At 38.6% G+C, this 18265-nt stretch overlaps 1 protein-coding gene across 2 annotated transcripts in view; it reads left to right on the forward strand.

Annotated features, from left to right (window-relative positions):
- LOC119780802 (receptor tyrosine-protein kinase erbB-4-like) overlaps positions 1–17939 on the forward strand; it is a 465078-nt gene extending 447139 nt beyond the window's left edge. For both annotated transcript variants that reach the window (XM_038280976.1, XM_038280977.1), the window contains exons 22-27: positions 4598–4673; positions 4808–4954; positions 8631–8728; positions 9900–10058; positions 14816–15101; positions 15750–17939. In XM_038280976.1, the coding sequence (XP_038136904.1) occupies positions 4598–4673; positions 4808–4954; positions 8631–8728; positions 9900–10058; positions 14816–15101; positions 15750–16567 (1584 nt within the window). In that variant the 3' untranslated portion in view covers positions 16568–17939. The remainder of the gene's footprint in view (positions 1–4597; positions 4674–4807; positions 4955–8630; positions 8729–9899; positions 10059–14815; positions 15102–15749) is intronic.
- The last annotated feature ends 326 nt before the right edge of the window (positions 17940–18265 follow it).

An 18265-nucleotide genomic window follows, 5' to 3' on the forward strand; every position in this document is an offset into this window, starting at 1 on the left:
TTATTATTTAACATTTTACATGTAATTGGCAGCTGCTAAATAAAATGAAGCAGATAATACATTTACATGCATTAAAACACTAAAAATGCAGAAAAATGTAAATAAGAAAAACAGAAATCTGGACACAAAAAAGGTATTTAATTTAATTAATTACTTAAATAATAATAATAAGTATAAACCCATGAGTAATAAAGCTGAGTAACTTATCAATTTTTACCCATTATGACCCACTGTTTTTGAGGTTTATCTGTTTTAAACATGTCTGGCGAATAAACATGAAATAAGCAAAAACAGAGGGCTGATTTTAAAAGAGGGTAACAGTCTTTAGTCAGAAAAATGTCTGGAAAATATTGTTTCAGTGATACAGTTTAGAGGCGCTTCATCCAAACAAAGAACGAAGCCAAAAAACTGCAGCGAGTTTGTTTTGCTCAGGGACCGCATCAATCAGAAGCTCCTTCGCTTTCCACCGCTCGAGACTCGCTATGCAAATTATTCTGATCAACTCCCTTTATTAAATCGGCTTGTTCATTGCCACGCGTATTCAGCTGGAGGCCCAAAGGTAGCCGCGGCATCTCCAGTCGAGGCTGTTATCTCTGACGGAGGGTGAAGGGGAGGAAACAAGCAAAAAAAAAAAAGCATTTTTCATAACCAGGGCGTGTTGCAAGCAGCCATCTGAATGATTGACTCCATGTTGGTGTTCACTGATGCCTTGATAAATGAGAGCTGTTGTCAGCACATCTGCATGGATTCGGTAAAAAACGGACGTGCAGCGAGAGATAAATCAACAGTAGAGGAGCAAACCTGAAGCTCGACATTTCCTCTGCTCTTGTTCATTTCCCTAAAGAGAGCTCGTGTCGCTCATGCAGAGAAGGTGACTGAGTCTTGGATGACCGACTCCTATGCGTGTTCAAAAAGGCAACCTAATTGGCCAAAAAAAATCAATGTCAGGAGATCTTTTATGGTAACAGTTTGACACAAACATTTTGGCTAATTTAGATAATATAATATGATAATATGATGGTAAAAGTGTTGAGTTGAGTACTTTAAATAGTGTTCTTCACAGAGATGGGAAGAAACGAAGTACAAATACTTTGTTACTGTACTCAAGTAGATTTTTCTGATATTTTTACTTTACTTTACTACTTATTTTTATGGCAACTTTTTACTTCTACTCCTTACATTTTTACACAAATATCTGTACTTTCTACTCCTTACATTTTAAAATTCATTCGCGGCAAATCATTGCAGCTTGGTGGCGGTGGCGTTAGCATAGTAGCATGGACGACGAGATGATTGAAAATGAACACAACGGAGATCTAGTCCTATTGGCAGACATCCATTTAAAATGTAGGCAACGGCATGAAAAAAGTGGTTTCTACTTTTACTTTTATACTTTAAGTAAATTTACAAGCCTGTACATTGTTACTTTTACTTGAGTAAAGAAGTTTAATCAGTACTTCCACTTTTACCAGAGTATTTTTTTTAACACAAGTATCTATACTTTTACTCAAGTACGGAAAGCGAGTACTTTTGCCATCTCTGGTTCTTCATAAGTAATTATCCAAAGATTGGGGTGTGATCCATCACCTAGCGATGCAGTGTATTCTCATTATCAGTTCGTATGTGATCGTACGAAAAGTTATGCACAGTAATTTCGTACGTTTTTGGCGTTTTTTTCGTCGCATTTTTCATTATTTTTACGTCTTGCCTTGAGACAAGATATCCTTGCGCATGCACATCTTACGCACCATTAAATAACATAGAATTTAACATACAATTAACCCTAACCCTGACCCTACACCTAACCCTAAGATACAAAACAGCAAGAAATGTAGTTCGAGACATCATGAAGTAATTATTGCGCTGTCCGTCCCAGTTTTTTTCGTCCGAAATACTGTGCATAACTTTTCGTACGATTTCATACAAACTGATGATGAGAATATGTTGAGCGATGGGCTTCTTACACTCAGAAAGATATTATACCCAAATTTTAAGATTTCCTACCATGATGCATATTTATTATTACTTATATGAAATACATAATCATTAGGTTCATGTATTTAGTGTTAATAAAGAAAATTTACACAAAAGATACTGGTGAGTGCTTTTATTTAATATACAGTTTATTGTTGTTGGAATTAAGCTAACCCTGATCGTTTTGTAATTCAAACACTTAACTATTATTTGAAATAAACACACTCAGTATTAATTTTAAGTTATACTAAATACTTAATTAATCCATTATCTGACATGGTTTATCCCGAGAGGGGTCGCGAGGGGTGCTGGTGCTTATCTCAAGCTGTCTATGGGCGAGAGGCGGGGTACAACTTGGACAGGTCGCCAGTCCATCGCAGGGCAACACAGAGACAAACAACCATCACACACTCACATCTAAGAAGAATCTAGAGAAGCCAATTAACCTTACAGTGATGTTTTTGGACTGTGGGAGGAAACCAGAGTACCCTGAGAGAACCCAAACATGCTCAGGGAGAACATGCAAACTCCATGCACAGGGTTTCCACAGGTCATTAAAAATCGTTAAAAGTCATTAAATTATAATTTTTTTAATTAAGGCCTTAATTGGCATTAAAATTCATTAAATGTGATTATCATGGCATTTAAAATGCTTTATAAAAAATAAAAGAAAATAGTCAAATATATCAGATTTAACTAGTTCCACGTGTTTGTGTGGAACTGCTCCTGGTTGATCCTAAAGCCATATGTTTGGAACAGAAGCTCGAGGCACAGAAAAAGCAAGAGAATGGGGAAAATGCTAATTTTAACGGCTGGAAAACGAGAAACGTGACTGGATGGTAAAGATTGCGATGGATTTGGCCGTGTTTATATATATATATATATATATATATATATATATATATATATATATATATATATATATATATATATATATGAGAGTAATGGCTACTTATTGATGGCATTACATTTTTTTCTAAGAGCATTAAATTACAGTTCCTCCTTCCTGTGTAAACCCTGCATGCAGAAAGACCCCGGGCCGGAAATGGAACCCAGAACCTTCTTGCTGCAAGGCAGCAGTCCTGCTGGGCCACTTAGCAGCCTACTAAATACGTAAACCTGACAATTAATTTTAATAATCTAACTTTTATTGGTCTCACATTGGAGAAATTTACCTCTGCATTTAACCCATTCCGTTGGGGAGCAGTGGGCTGCCGTCGTGTGGCCCCCGGGGAGCAGTGTGAGGTTAAAGGTCTTGCTCAGGGACCCAGGGTGGCAGTCTGTGGGAGTGGGGCTCAAACTCAGAACCTCAGGATTCCAAGTTCTATGTCCTAAACATTAGCCCGCCACTACCTATTATGTATTTTAAATAAATAAGCTATATTAAACCAATGAATATGCATTAAGATTTATTTAATTGATTTGTGTACAATTATCTAAAAAAATTACATTAGAATTACAAAAATATTTAAATTTGGGTAAAATAAATTTCTTTCTCTCTTTTCTTGGTTTCTTAAATGTTTCAGATCCTCAAATATTGCTCACATCAGATATAGATCACCAAATAATTGCAAAAAGTACTTTTCAGGTTATTATTTCATAAACTGAAGGGAAAAAAGTTTTCCACACTATCAGTCTATGGTTGAAAGTAATCACCCCTCATATTAAAACTCAAATTAAATGATAATTTAGGGCTAGATCAACAGGAACACTATACTATATTTGCCCACCTTTCTCTGAATGTTGCATCCAAAGCGAAAACGCGTTAGCATCAGGTTGAAATGCTAAGTCTCTGGTAAAGATTACTTCTACTCCATTTCACTCAGATGTGTATTGTTTTTTTTCTGTTTTGTGAAGAATAAAATTAATAATTTTAGAATAATACAATGCTCAATTTGTTTTTTTTACACCTCTAAGAAACTCATTAAAATCATTAAAGCTAGAATAATAGTTCAAATACTTCATTAAGTGAGAGCTGAATTTGAAAAGGAGGCACTAAGAATGCAGAATCGGAGCAAGGAGGAGAGAAAGAGGAGGAAATTCAAGCCCCCTCTTCCTTTAATCACTATAGGAAATGCTTTCTGACCATATTTGCAGACTATTCCTCACTTCAGAGGAAAGAATTGAAGAGAGTGTGATCTGGAAAAGGCAGTTTGAAAAGAATGAAATTCATAAAACTCAGAAAAATATCAGAAAATATAAAACCTGTAAAACATTGTTTTAAATAATTTGTTTTAAAAAATGAACAATGAAATCTAAATTCTGAGAAAAAGAAGTTTCAGTGATTGAATATTTTTCTTTTAGATATTATTTCTGAATTAATTTAATTAATTTCAAATGACCAAATCTGTTCATTGGAACAACAATAACGCAAAATGCACGCCATAATCTACCTAATAAGAAGGTGAAAATATGCATCCTTGCATAGTTCAGGTAGGAGGAGATTTAAATTGGAACAGAGGAATATTCAACTAGTATTATTGAGCATAAATTAACATAGCAGAACATAAAATCTTAGTTGGAACTGCAGTAGATCTTCTAATAGACACGGTTTTTGTGGAATGACTGTTTCACCATTTTGGGTTTAAAAAGATGTGAACGGTCCCGCTGTGTGTCTCCTCAGATGCCCATCAAATGGATGGCTCTGGAGTGCATCCATTACCGGAAATTCACCCATCAGAGCGACGTGTGGAGCTATGGTGCGTCCTAAATGCATTTTTTTTCCTTTTCAAAGAGACGTCAATGACCTTAAATCCTGTTTTCTTAAACCTCATTTTCACTCGATTGCTCTCCTGCTTCTCTCCTCTTTCCCTTCTTGTTCCGTCCTAAAAAGGAGTGACCATCTGGGAGCTGATGACATTCGGTGGCAAACCGTACGACGGCATCCCAACGCGAGAAATCCCAGACATCCTGGAGAAGGGGGAGCGCCTGCCCCAGCCTCCCATATGCACCATCGACGTCTACATGGTCATGGTGAAATGTGAGCAAACGTGAATACTTTAGTAAACAGGGATGATGAAATACAAGGTTTAAGTGAAGCAAGACAGTTATTTTTGTTGCCTTTCCATCTGTGAGGTTTGCCCATTTTGGGCCTGGCAGTAGATAAAAATAGTATTAAATCAGCTGCTGGTTAATATGCGGCTGGTGTCAGCAGTGGGGCAGCTAAGCAGAGGGTAAAGCCCTTCTCCGTTGTCAGCACCTCTAAAGATCACTAATTAAAACATTACATTTGGAGTAATGCGCGCCAAAGTGCGGGAGTGGCTAGGACTACACATGCTGGATTTGTGGCTGGGAGTAGGAACTGCTTTGATGATGTTGCCAGGCAACTACTTAGCCAGAAAGTCGAGAAAGATGCTGCATTCTATCAGCAAAATAGAGTATGAACTAAGGGAAAGTTTGTTTATTTAGCTCCTACTCCCAGCTAAGGGCATTTCAAGGCAAAGATTAACCACAAGTTCAGGATTTAGCGCTTTGTCCAATTTATTTATATTTCCTCTGATTTACTGTTTAAATTTCTATATGTTAAAGATGTTAAGGGATTAAAATGCTGTTAAAATTCATGCAGCTATGCAGAGTATGTTTTATCTATGGAGCTAAAATAATAATTTAAGGGATGCATCACTTTGTTTGTTTGTTTGTTTGTATGTGTGCTGTTTACAGGGGTATTTAAACTAGTCATATAAAAAGATATGGTAATTTTTTTATTGCTTTCCTGCTTTAAAGAAATATAGGGTACATACAGAATAATGTCAATAAAACCATACGTAGCACACACAGCTCCAGATTGCACAGTGTTAGGGCCAGTTTTTCTCACTTGTTATAGGATTTTTTTAGGTATTTTTTAGTGGCTTTTATGTTTGTTATATAGAATAGTAAGCAGACAGGCAGTGGGTACGGAAGAGGATTAGGGCCACTGAAAAAAAAAAAAGTTAACTGATTTTTTTTAATGTTATTTCAGTATAGAATGGGAAAAAAGTCAGAATTCCGACTTTAATCTCAGAATTCTGACTTTTTTCTCAGAATTCTGACTTTTTTTCTCAGAATACTGACTTTTTTATTGTCAGAATTCAGTCAGAATTCTGACTGAAATAAAATTTAAAAATCAGTTAACTTTTTTTTTTTCTTCAGTGGCCCTAATCCTCTTCCGTACAGTGGGGGGACATAAGCTTCTATAAATGGGTCAGTCCCTTAGCCCCTGCACCATTGACATGGTATTTTTTCATTTTGATTAAGTACTCTGCCAAACTTTGTCTAGTGTTAATAATAAAACTTGATGTTAAAGGTTTATTTGTATCCCTAATCCTGCTAGTCATCTCTGAAGAAAAATCATGTCTTTTGGAGGGATTTTTAGTGGAAGCAAAGAGCCAATTTTTTGAATAATAAAAAAAAATATTTAAATCCAGAAAGGTTTAAATAGGAAAAATGGGTTTTGAGAATCCCTTTGCTGTCTGGAAATCATTTTCATTTTTTTTTTTTACAGATTTTATATTTCTGAATTTTGTTTATTTAGAAAAAATAAATGTATTTTATAGGTTTTTTTTCCCACATTTTTCTTTTCAGGTTGAGCTTTATAAAATGTATTCTTTTTCGATAAGGTTTTACAGATTACATTCTAGTCAAGCCCAATACATAAAGTCAATCTTGCGCACAGGGACCAATAAAAATGTCGTTAATGTCCTGGTGGCCAATCGAAATTCCACCCCTCGCTTCAAAGGAAAGGCCGCCCTCTTTAGTGAAGAGAATTTGATCTGTAAAACGCAATTTGAAGAAAATTGAATTCGTAATGGTCAATCCGATAAACAGAAATTTGCAAAAACAAAAAAAAGCTAAAACCTTTTTACTTTTATAAAAGAAAATTCAGTTTCACTACTGGATTGCATTTATTTTAAATTCTATCTTTTTTTTTTCAATGTTAAAAATGCGTATTTTCAAATTTCTATTGCCAAAATGTGATACTGGTTTGCAACAATAATGGATCAAGAGTCCCTTAATAAATGGTTTAATAGAGACAAAAAAGTAAAAGTACTAAATATCCAACTAGGGAGGTTCTACATGCATCTTTTTTTTTATATTCACCCGTTCAAACGGTATTGATGCTTCAGCTTCATTTCAAGGCCAGAAGAGACGCTGGTTTGTAACGAGTATGCCAGAATCAAACTGATGGTGGTTTAGGGTCTGTGATGGATAGGCCAGCCTCACCAGAGACTACAATGCTATTTTTTTGTTGTTGCCATCTTGTATTTGAAATGCCCAATACTTACCCATAACTTTCTTTTCATATGACCCCTCCAGAAGCCCCCATCTCGTTCATCATCCCTGTCGCTCCCTTTTCCTGGCTGTATTCAGAGCCCTGGTGCTTCTGTGCATGGTTGCAGACTGATCCACCCTCCCATATTTCCAGGAAACAGTCCAGACGCATATTGCCAGAACATGCTTCGAGCTATGCCAACCATCATTTTCTTGGCCAGATTCCCTCGTACCCGTCTGGTTATCACTCAACCTTGTCTGAACTCATCTCTGCCTGAAATGCCCCTGAAAATGATTGCATACAAATGTGTCCCACTTACTAGTTATCGTTTTTGTTTTGTTTTTTGTTGCACGGTTTCTGTTTCGGAAATCTGAGCGTACGCCAACAATGCCACAATGAACTGGAACTTTCCTGGACTTGTTTGGGGTTCTCAGCTGAAAGGGTTAGAATTGAAAACAAATGTTAGAGTCTGTAATGTCCACAATGAGTTTGGACTGCAAATTTACTATTAAAAGAACAAATTTTAAGTTTTTTAGCTAATTTGGAGGATTGAGATATTTTCTTTTACTTTAAAGAATTGGATGAGATGTGGGCAATAACTAAACAAGTCTCATCCGAGAGCTTTTTCTGTCCTTTCATCCAGCAGTTCCTTAAATCAGTCGAAAGTTTCCCTCTATAAATGGCTTTCTTTAGCATCTCCAACTAATATAAAACATAAAACTTTCAGCTTATCAGGGCTTGAAACATCTTTTTCTATCATTTTAAATCTTTGTGATCAAAAATCAACCCGATCATCTAAGCGAGGGGTGGTCACTGAAATCTGCAGCCCAGTCCCCACCTGCTGTTTCATTTTCTCTTCAGGGATTAGCTGTGTTTACTGCAGCTGTAGCCTGAGAAGGGGGGGGGGGGGGGGGTGGGGGCGGGGGAGGACCTTGGAATGAAAGATAAAAAAAAGAACAGAAACGCACTTCGCTTCTTTTTATCCATCTCTTCCAATGCCCTTGAGCGACACACTCGGTCCGTCGCCTGTAAAGAACTCAATTAAAACGAGCATCTCTGTTGCTCATATGGCATTCTTTGAAAAAATGAAGGCTGATGTTAAAAAGAGGCTAATTAAAATGAATAGTCTTTTTTTCTTCCTGCCATAAATGAATGTATTTGGTGAAACATTTAGCACGTTCTGTTAGAAATGCAGCACCCGAAAAGCTTTTTAAGAGCAGCAATGATCGTCTGGTCTGAACTGAAAAGGCTATAAAAGCAGGAGAAGGTCAAGACAAGTGTTTTATTTAAAGATGGTAAAGAATCTTTAGGAAGGTGAAGAACCAGAAGTTTGCCTCCTCATTCACCCGTTTTATCTATTGTGAATGTGTTTAGCAGCTCCGCTTTGTTTCCCTTATTTCTCTTCCAGGCTGGATGATTGATGCAGACAGCAGGCCGAAGTTCAAGGAACTAGCCGCCGAGTTCTGCAGAATGGCTCGTGATCCGCAGCGGTATCTGGTCATCCAGGTATGTCTCCTACCAAGACATAGTTGACATGGGAAAGTCATTGCCAATATGGCTTTTAGTTGGACCTTTAGTTGAACATAAGGGTGTCATCAGACATGGATGGCATAGTCAGCCTAACTTGACCTGATAATGCCAGACCTGTACAGTCTAGATATCACCTAAGCAGAACACAAAGTAGGCTTTGTTTTCCATTTTGTTTTCCCGAAGCTAACGATTCACACATTATCCCTCTGTAGGGAACATCACTATGTGCCTTTAACCTCCTACACCCTAAGGGGGTATAAATAAATTTCTGGCTGACAAAAACACCCAAAAGTAAATCACTTATAGCCTCACAGCTATTAGATTTAAGAAGAAACTTTTGGTACGTCTGTAAAGGTAAGATGTCATAGAATGGTTTTCTGGTGTCAGCACCATTGTAGCTTTGACCCTGCCTGAAATATTAGGGACAAAATACAAAATATTTTGCATTTTTTGAACCTCGCCAAAATTTTCTTTGAAATAAACATTGCAAAACACTACCAAAATATTATTTATAGCACAAAAAAGTAGTACAGACTTTTTAATCTAAATGTTGTGTAAAAATATACCAAATTTGGAGTCAATCGGATGAATCATATTTTTTTTAGAATGGTATTAGTGAGAAATTTCTTAGGCGGAGAGGCCATTTTGGCACATTTATCCAAAAATGTCACCAAACTGTGCCAAATGTGTTTTTTACATCAATACTGGGGGTTTGGTAAAATAACGAGGTCACGTAGCAGCTGGACCCACCGGTGGGTCCGTAGGGTTCTAGGGGTTAAGAATTTATATAGTTTAAAAACAGAAAAAACAAGTCAAATTTGAGGTCTAGTGTACTCTTTAAATGTCCGTTTTCGCCAGTAAGTCCAATCTTAGACTAGCCCAGAAATGAGACTTGGCATAGTCTATTGGTGATTGCTTTTACCAGGGTGAAACTATAAATTATTATGTTTTTCCATTACAATGCAGGTTTATTTTTTACCTTAAATATTAAAGTTTTTATTTACTAAAGTGGGACAAACTTAAGAGCTCTCTAAAGGCAGAGGTGATACTATTTCCGAGCTCCGCATCCAATTAAGTATTTCAATCAATTTGGAATTTAGCATTTGGACCAAAACGAAAACCTGTCATTTTTATGTTTGTGATTCAGGGGGACGACAGGATGAAGCTCCCCAGCCCCAATGATAGCAAGTTCTTCCAGAGCCTTTTGGACGAAGAGGACCTTGATGACTTGATGGATGCAGAGGAGTATCTGGTGCCTCGGGGTTTTAACGTGACCGCTTCGTCGGGCACAGCAGACTCCAACAGAGTAAGAGAACTGCTCACGTTTGGGAGAGGCTTTTGGATGTTTTACAGTGATGAGATAAAAACCTCAAAACTGTTTCCACAGTAAAAGTGAGAACAACATCTATGAATGGATAAGAAGATCTGTTGTAAGGCAAATTACAATTTAATAACTCAATGTAACAAACTGCACTTTAATACTTTTCAAACTGAAGCTAAATCTTCGAAAAAAGAGGAAAAATAAATCATAACATCTAACGTCATTTAACAGATAACCTGTAAGTATAATTTACTATAATTAATAAGCATAAAATGCGTTTTATTTTTACTTCATCTGATCCATTCAGTCTTCTAATCATATTTGCTTCTTAAACCTAGATCAAACTAAATAGTCATGACAGAATAATGCAATAAAATAAATGCACAAAACCATTGCATTGTTAAACCATTTGCTTTACTGCCATTTTACAGCTGTTTATTATACAAATGCATAACAATCTTCATCTGACAATACTTGACTCATAACGCTCATGTATTTTGTGCCTGAAGCTAAACAAAAAGCAAACCGAGTTGCAAAATAAAGAAAATATTCAAATTTATTCCAATCCACAGCAATCTAGAGTCAGAGCAAAGAGAAATCTGCCCCCCAAGGATTCTTAGACTCTTAATGTATAAATAAGCATCTTATTAATTATTCAAACCTTACTTCAAGTATACAAAATTCCCAAAGATCCCATCATGTCATTATTTATTGGTTAAATATCAACATTAAATGGGACTCCCCAAGAGATAGTAAACCCACATAACATAAAGGGGGTTCTGTCTTTTTATTGTTATTACCATTCAGAGATGGGAGAGGAATCGGCACCTTATGGCTTTATTAAAACGAGAAAAGAATCATTTAGTTCAATATATTTTGTCAGATTAAATGTTGTTAAACCATGTTTCCGCACATTTTTTGATATATTTTACTTAGAGATTCACAAAATTATTTAAAGGGAGTTTATACTTTATATTAATGCATACATAACTTTTTCCTCGTCAAAACGACTAACTTTTCAGAGTTAAAACAGTGGTGGAGAATAGAAGTATTAATATTGTTTTAAAAGGAAGTTTTAAGTATATATAAATGACTATATTTTTCATAAATTTTGACATTTACATCCTGTTTATGATGCCAAAGTTCAAGCAAAAGGATTCTGCACTAATCGGAATTATAGGTTGAGGTCACATGAGATGGAGCTCAAGCGTAGCCAGATGCTAGTAGCTCAGTGACAGAGCTTAAAAAAGCTTATTTTCAGTGTCATATTTCTAAGATTCAAGACAAAAAAAAGAAGCATAACAAGCTTGAACATTTTCAGTGTTGGTGTTCAGTGTCCAACTAATGGAAGCAAAGTGTCATGATTTTACTAAAGTTCAGAGCCAAATGCTAAAGACCAAACAGGGAGACCAGGAGAAAAGGTTTAACAGGTTTTATTGAAGAGATAATGCTGAGAGAAGTGTTGATCTGAACCAGCTCAACCGGAACTGAAAAGTGAGGGGAAGGCACAGCGATTAGTTCAGGCTCAGTGGGAAATTTGATTCATGAACTTGGAGAAGAGGATCTGGTTGCTGACTCACGTTTGCAGAGAAGTTGTTGAATCTTTGACTCTAGTCTTTATGCTGTAGTTCCAGTGTTTGTCTGATTCGGTGGAGGGCGGAACAGGGTTTACCCACAATGCGGTTGTTTGTAGGTGAACGGAGAAGCTGACTGCCACTCCTGCGGTACTTGAAAGGGTCGTAGTGGAGATGAATCCTTTTCTCAGTGTGAAGCTCAAACGATCTCTTGGGGAAAGTGGGTCCAAACCTCCTGTTTGTAACCCCAGCTGAGCTTAAAGCTCTGTTTATCCTTCCAGGGAGAGAAGGACCGAAAAACACAGTTTGCAGGATGACTTCCTGCCGAGAGGCAAAGACAAAAACAATGTTAAAACTAAGGTTGACAAGAACTCAGTTTGACTCAGCTAAACTCAGCTTGGCTAGAGTACCTAAACTGGCAAACACTCTGGCGTCGACGTAGTGGCAGTCAGCAGCTTAAGAACACTCCGTTAACGAGGTAACCATCAGCAGGTGTGTGAGGAGGCGGACCAGAACCAGGCGCCTCCTGGTGGAGGAAGGGAGACAAATACAGAAACACAAACACACAGACAGGAGTCCTGACACAAAGTTGCTTAGAAACCATGTAGAGGTTGCTGCTTTTCCTTCTTAAATTAGTTCTTACCACCAATTAGCATTAGCATTGACCATTACTTGGTTACCACCTTGAAACCTTTTGTGATTTTAATTTCTGCAGTCAGCCTTACAATTCACCTGGAACAACCAGTGTTGCATTAAAGATGCAAGCATCGATCAGTAGAACATAGGAAGTGGCATAATTTGCATAGAGAGGGAAAAAAACGACAACACACTTGTAAAAAAGTTTGAACTTCAATGGTTTAAGTTGTGCAAGATGTTTTTGCAGCAAAAATGTTAATTTGTGCTGCTTTTGTTGTAACGTTATTAGCTATTGGTCTAAAGGACGGGACCCCAACCCATCTCCCATAAACAACAATAATTAAAAATGGTGTCAAATGCTGAGTACATTTGTGCAGCAAAAACTTTTATTAGGGTTGCTTTTTGTTTGAAGTTGTTGATGAAAGTTCAAAACGTCGACCAACCGCAATAAAACGACAAATTCAACAAAAATAGGGTAAAATGTTATTGCTATGTATGTGCAGGAAAAATTTGTCAAAAGGTTTGATCAAAAAAAAAAAAACTTTTTACTGACCAAATATATCAAACGTTTGTCATCTTTTTGGGGTAATGTCAAAAACACACCAACCCAGACCAAGGAGTACAGAGACATTGCCTGCAGAGGCTAAAATCAGGTGGCTGGTAAGGTTAAGAAATTAAATTATAAATTTTGAAAACTTTTTGTGTATACTCTGATTACTATTCTGAAAGTGTTTCAACTCAAATATTTGGATATTTTATAAAAGCAAAGAGATAAGGCATGTAATTTCTACAGATGTCATTCACTGACTCCCATATATACTACTGCCAAAGCTGTTGTCCTTTAGAAGCACTCAAGGGGGTTAAGAGTTAGCAATACACCAGTGATTTTCTTGCACTAATGCTCTATAGTTCCAACATTTCCATTCCAACGGCCTGCTTTAAATCTGGACTTATGCACTAAGGTCCCCAGGCCCCGACTTTCATTACTGGGCACTTTCTAAGCAAATAACACATCCCCTCTTAAAAGGCTCGAGCTGTTTACTAATAGACAATAAGAGCAGGATAATGCGGCATGTACCTCGTGCTGCTGGAATAAGGCTCTGCATCTTATGCAGCTTTAACCCCTGCAATCTGCAAATCTCTTCTTGCCGGGAACCAGTGCTGAAGGTCAGTAAGTCTGTCTCTGTTTTGATTGTCCGGTCAAACCAGGGGGAAATAATTAATCTTTCAAACAGTTTCCTTTGAAGCTAGAATCTAGTTATTTCCTATGCCTTTGCAGAGGTGGTCTCTGTTATCTGAGTCAATTTGCCTTCATACTTAGACTAAAAAGAGGCAGTTAATGACTTCATTTGAAGCAGGATTCAAGTTAGAAATTTGGAGGAGGAGGCAGTTGACTGCAGGGGTGGTTAGACTGTAGGAGTAGGTGGACAGCTATAACTCCAGGACATTTATCTTTTTTCTCGTTGTTTTTTTGTTGATCTGCTTGATGTAATTGTTGCTCTGTGCTCACAGTTTGCACGAGTGCAGAAGAAGAAGGGCTGCATTAAACAGCCCAAGGCAAGCCAACACAGCACCATGAGAAGCCCTCTGCTTCGCGTGTCATGTTTTGTGTTTTCTTCTGGGGGTTTTCATTCTTTTTTTGAAGTTAGAGTGTAGGAATTGCTTCTTCACCCGGCTGCCCCTCACAATCCCTAATGGGTACAAAGCAAAACTTGGAGGCTTTAATTTATTGTTATTCTTAGGCCTCCTGTGAGATTTTCATATTAAAATTCCAGTCTTTCTCAGAAGCAATCAAGTTCTCAAATTGGTTCTTGGCTAATTTTTAAAATTTAAGTGGTGTAAATGTCCAGTTTACAGTATTGTATCACAATTGTATTGTTGACATTGCAATGTTTCCCCATAGATACAAAAGTACTCATACTCTAGTCTACAACCCAAAATATACATAGATTTTATTAGACTGTGAAAGATCAACATAAAGTGGTGCATAATTGTAAAGTAGAAAGAAAAATATTAGTCATACCAGAAACTACTGCTTTCCAAAAGTTTCTATGTCTGCACTGAATGTGTAAGAACTGACATTGTGGTAATGACTTACAGTTACAGTTTGTTGCACACTCAGAACAATAGGCATTTGAAAAACATTAAAATGTGGTTGAGATGTTTGGGGTGGGTCTGGTGCCCCTCACACCTGCTATTGATCCTATCCTCCTGCTTAGGAACACTTGCAAACCTATGTAAAAGCCACATTAGTTTGTTTCCAGGCATTCAATTGTTGTGATTGGTGTTTTTTTAATCCAACATGGATGTGAATTAGAGACCCGCTCGCCGTTCTCCTAGGTCGCTGGAGTCTGTTTGTCATGGGTTTTGTTATTGGCTGTTTTAATGATAAGGATGCTGGTTTTTTGGGGGTTATATCTGCCTTTTTTTTTTATGGCACAAATAGCAAATTTTTTCAAGAAAAGAAAAAGGAAAAAACATAAAACAATGTTAGCATTTTCCACTACTTAAAAAACCCATTCTTCACCACAGAACCAGTTTGGCTATCGAGATGGGGGCCCAAATGCGTCGGAAGGAGCCCTGGCCGGGGCACAAAGCAGCGGAAACCAGGAAGCTTCTGGCAGCCAGGGACCGGCTCCGGAGGACCAGCGGTGCAATGGAAGCCTGCATAGAAAGAGCCAGAGCCATGCTGCAGGGGAAGACAGCGGGACCCAGAGATATAGTGCCGACCCCACCATCTTCCTGGGGGACAGAACGTCCAGAGGCGACACTGATGAGGAGGGCTACATGACGGCAATGAAAGACAAGAGTTCCTCAGGTATTCAAAGAGAAAACCAAGCAGTACAACGCTTAAGAAGACTTACCCTAACCCTGCCATGCCTTTAGTAATTACTAGTGTTGCACCGATATCGGCGAGTACCAACAAATAGGGCACCGATACCATTTTGAGAGCCATAAGTTTATTCAACTATTGTCACCCACTCCTGGTAGGCAATAAAAAGTTCTACTGGATTCACTATTAGATTTTTTCCTGCTTCACAAAGGTAGGCAGCAGCTTGACAAAGCCATGATGGCAATTATTTTGCATTATTATGGTATCGGTATCGGCCGATACTGCACAGCCAGGTATCGGGTATCAGTATCGGGGCCAAAAAAGGGCATCTGCGCAACACTAGTCATTACATCACCGAATACAGCCCCGCTCTATTAATTTTGCTTTAATTTCATTCGATTATGGGGCTTGGACACAGTGGGGAAGAGTTATTTGTTTTCCACTTTGACCCCCCCCACAGATGGAGTTTCCACTGTTGGCGTTCTGCCCATATGGTCCTCTGTGGCTGCAGTTATTAGCCCTTGATCCTTCTGTACTTTCCCTGTATTTTCTTCTTTTTTATTTTGTCTAAATTGATTTCATTTCTATCGTGACAACTTCCTTATCTTTTATTCTATGGCTTCCCCTCTGCAGAGTATCTGAACCCCATCGAGGAGAACCCCTTTGTATCCAGACGTAAAAATGGTGAGATCCACGCTTTGGACAACCCTGGGTACCACAGCACGCCCAACAGTCAACCTAAAGGAGAGGATGAGTACATCAACGAGCCCCTCTACCTCAATACCTTCCACAATTCTGCTGAGCTGGGCCTGGAGGCCCTGAGGAGGAACGGTTTACCCTTACCCAATCTGCCTCCTTCTTCCATCTCAGCCTCTGCACCAGGTTCCCATCTCCCACTTACAGTTCAGACCAGTCTGCCCCACTACCCTTTGCCCTCGGTACAACCATCTCCTGCTGGCCTGCCCTGCCTCCATGTCCCAGCAACTCACATCCTCCATGCCCACAACACCATCAAACCTCCAGGTGGCTCCGTCACTACAAGCCAAGCAGGAACTTCTGCTCAAGCCCAGGTGAGCCAATCCGGTTCCCTTTCAACTTCAGCCACCTTTGGGCATGGAAGCCTGCCAGCGTACCAGACCTTCACCCACTCACATCCGGGGAGCTTGCTGAAACATGGAGGGCATACATCAGGAAAGGCCAGTGGGAAGAAGCTCAAGGTAACCTTTGACAATCCTGAGTACTGGCAGCACAGCTTGCCCCCAAAATCATCCATACAGGTGGCCCCTGACGGGGCCCAGGGAGGCACAACCAATGCCAAGCTCTTCTACAAACAGAACGGACACATACGGCCAGCTGTAGCCGAAAACTCAGAGTACATGTCTGAATTTGCTCTAAAGTCCGGCACTGTTCTGCCACCTCCCCCCTACAGGCAGCGAAACACTGTGGTCTAGATTGCCCCACCCACCCCCCAATCTGCCGTCCGGACATCCTATCTGGTTCCACCATCAGTGGCGTCGAACAAAAAAAACGACCCGACTCTTTGCCATCTGCTGTAGCAACATCCAAATGAGTTAGACAGGTATAACCAACTCGGACACCTTCCCTATATCCAGTCTGGTCCATTTCTATTTGTAGATAGACTCTTACCACTCGATGAGATGCTTATGGCAAAAAGATCAGGTGGTGGAGGTACTCTGTGATGATGCACCAAGGCAGACGCACAAAGGATCCAGCTTTGGGGACATGAACTCACTGCCAGCCACCTTGGTGTCAATTCTGTGAGAGAAACAAAGGCTTTTCTATTATTTGCCAGCAAAAAAAGAAAAAAGAAAAGCAAAGAGGATGAGCAATAGTTTCTTAAATAGGAAAACCATCACTGAATGAGGTGGAAAAAGAATAAAGAATGTGAGAAAAGAACAAGGCGCAGTATGGAAGGAGCAACAGAAAAAGACTTACCCGTCATATTCAGTGTTTTTGCCTTTCGGGTTATAACGTGTGTTCTTGAATTTTCCATCAAATGTGTGAAAATCATCTAATCCTATTGTTACTGTGATGATGTGATGGCCAGAACTGCAACGATCTCTTTTCTTTGTAGTTCAACCTCAGACTTTATACAACCGCCTGAAAATATCCAGGGCAACTACTGTTAGTTATTTCCTTTGTTTGTTTTTGGTGAACTGCTGTAAGCTTGGAGATGATGATCAAAAATCCCATTCAAGGGGGGAAAAGTACACTGTTGTTACATTTCTATACACTACTGAAAATGATTCATTTTCTACACTGTTTTTTTTTTTCCCTTTCACATCTCAAAGCTAAATTTAATGAGTAAATGTGAAGTAAATTGCTGCAGACAGACAACAGTGAAAAGATAATCTGGAAAGCGGCAGAACTCAAAATGTCGATCACAGGGAGAGGGATTCCTCGGAAGAAATTTTAGCAAAGGTTCCTACAAGCTGACTGATGAAGACCTCAAGGAACGATTGTGGCAGTACAAGCAGGGTGCAGGAAAATAGGCAACCTGTTAATGCGTGCTTGCATCAGTGTGATTGGGATGAGTGACTATGTGTGTTTCAGCAAGCCATCTTGGCCCCTTTGAGAAAGAGAAGTATCGTTGTCATTAACAACTTAGTAGTGTTGTTATTAACAGCTGTAGATATTAACCAACAGTGTGCTTACGAGGGGTGAATTTTGGCATGGGTGTTGCAATAAGATACGTGTCACGATATTTGGATCACAATACGATATTATCGCAATATCATTATATATTGCGATATTTTTCCAGCTATCAAAATTAAATGAAAAATAAATAGATAATATAACAGAGAGCAAGAGTTGTATATGTTTATCAGAAGATATTGATCACTTAGTTATTTTGGTATCCATGGTGTTTGGGGTTTGAGTCAGTCCACTTCTTCCACCGTGACTGCCTCAACTATAGATATAGTGTTGCGCCGTACAGCAAAGGGGCTCCAATGCTCTATCTGTCATAGTGGCGATGCCGCAGTAGTCCATTTTACCTCATCATTTTAGGTTAAAAAAATGTTTTTTTCAATATTAGGAACTGAAAGATTGATATTATATCGAGCATCTGAAAATCTCGATAATATCGCCAAATCGATTTTTTCCCACACCATTAGTGCTTACACTGG

The sequence above is a fragment of the Cyprinodon tularosa genome, unplaced genomic scaffold, assembly GCF_016077235.1.
Source record: "Cyprinodon tularosa strain WSP-4 unplaced genomic scaffold, ASM1607723v1 ctg166, whole genome shotgun sequence".
NCBI classification, from domain to species: Eukaryota; Metazoa; Chordata; class Actinopteri; order Cyprinodontiformes; family Cyprinodontidae; genus Cyprinodon; species Cyprinodon tularosa.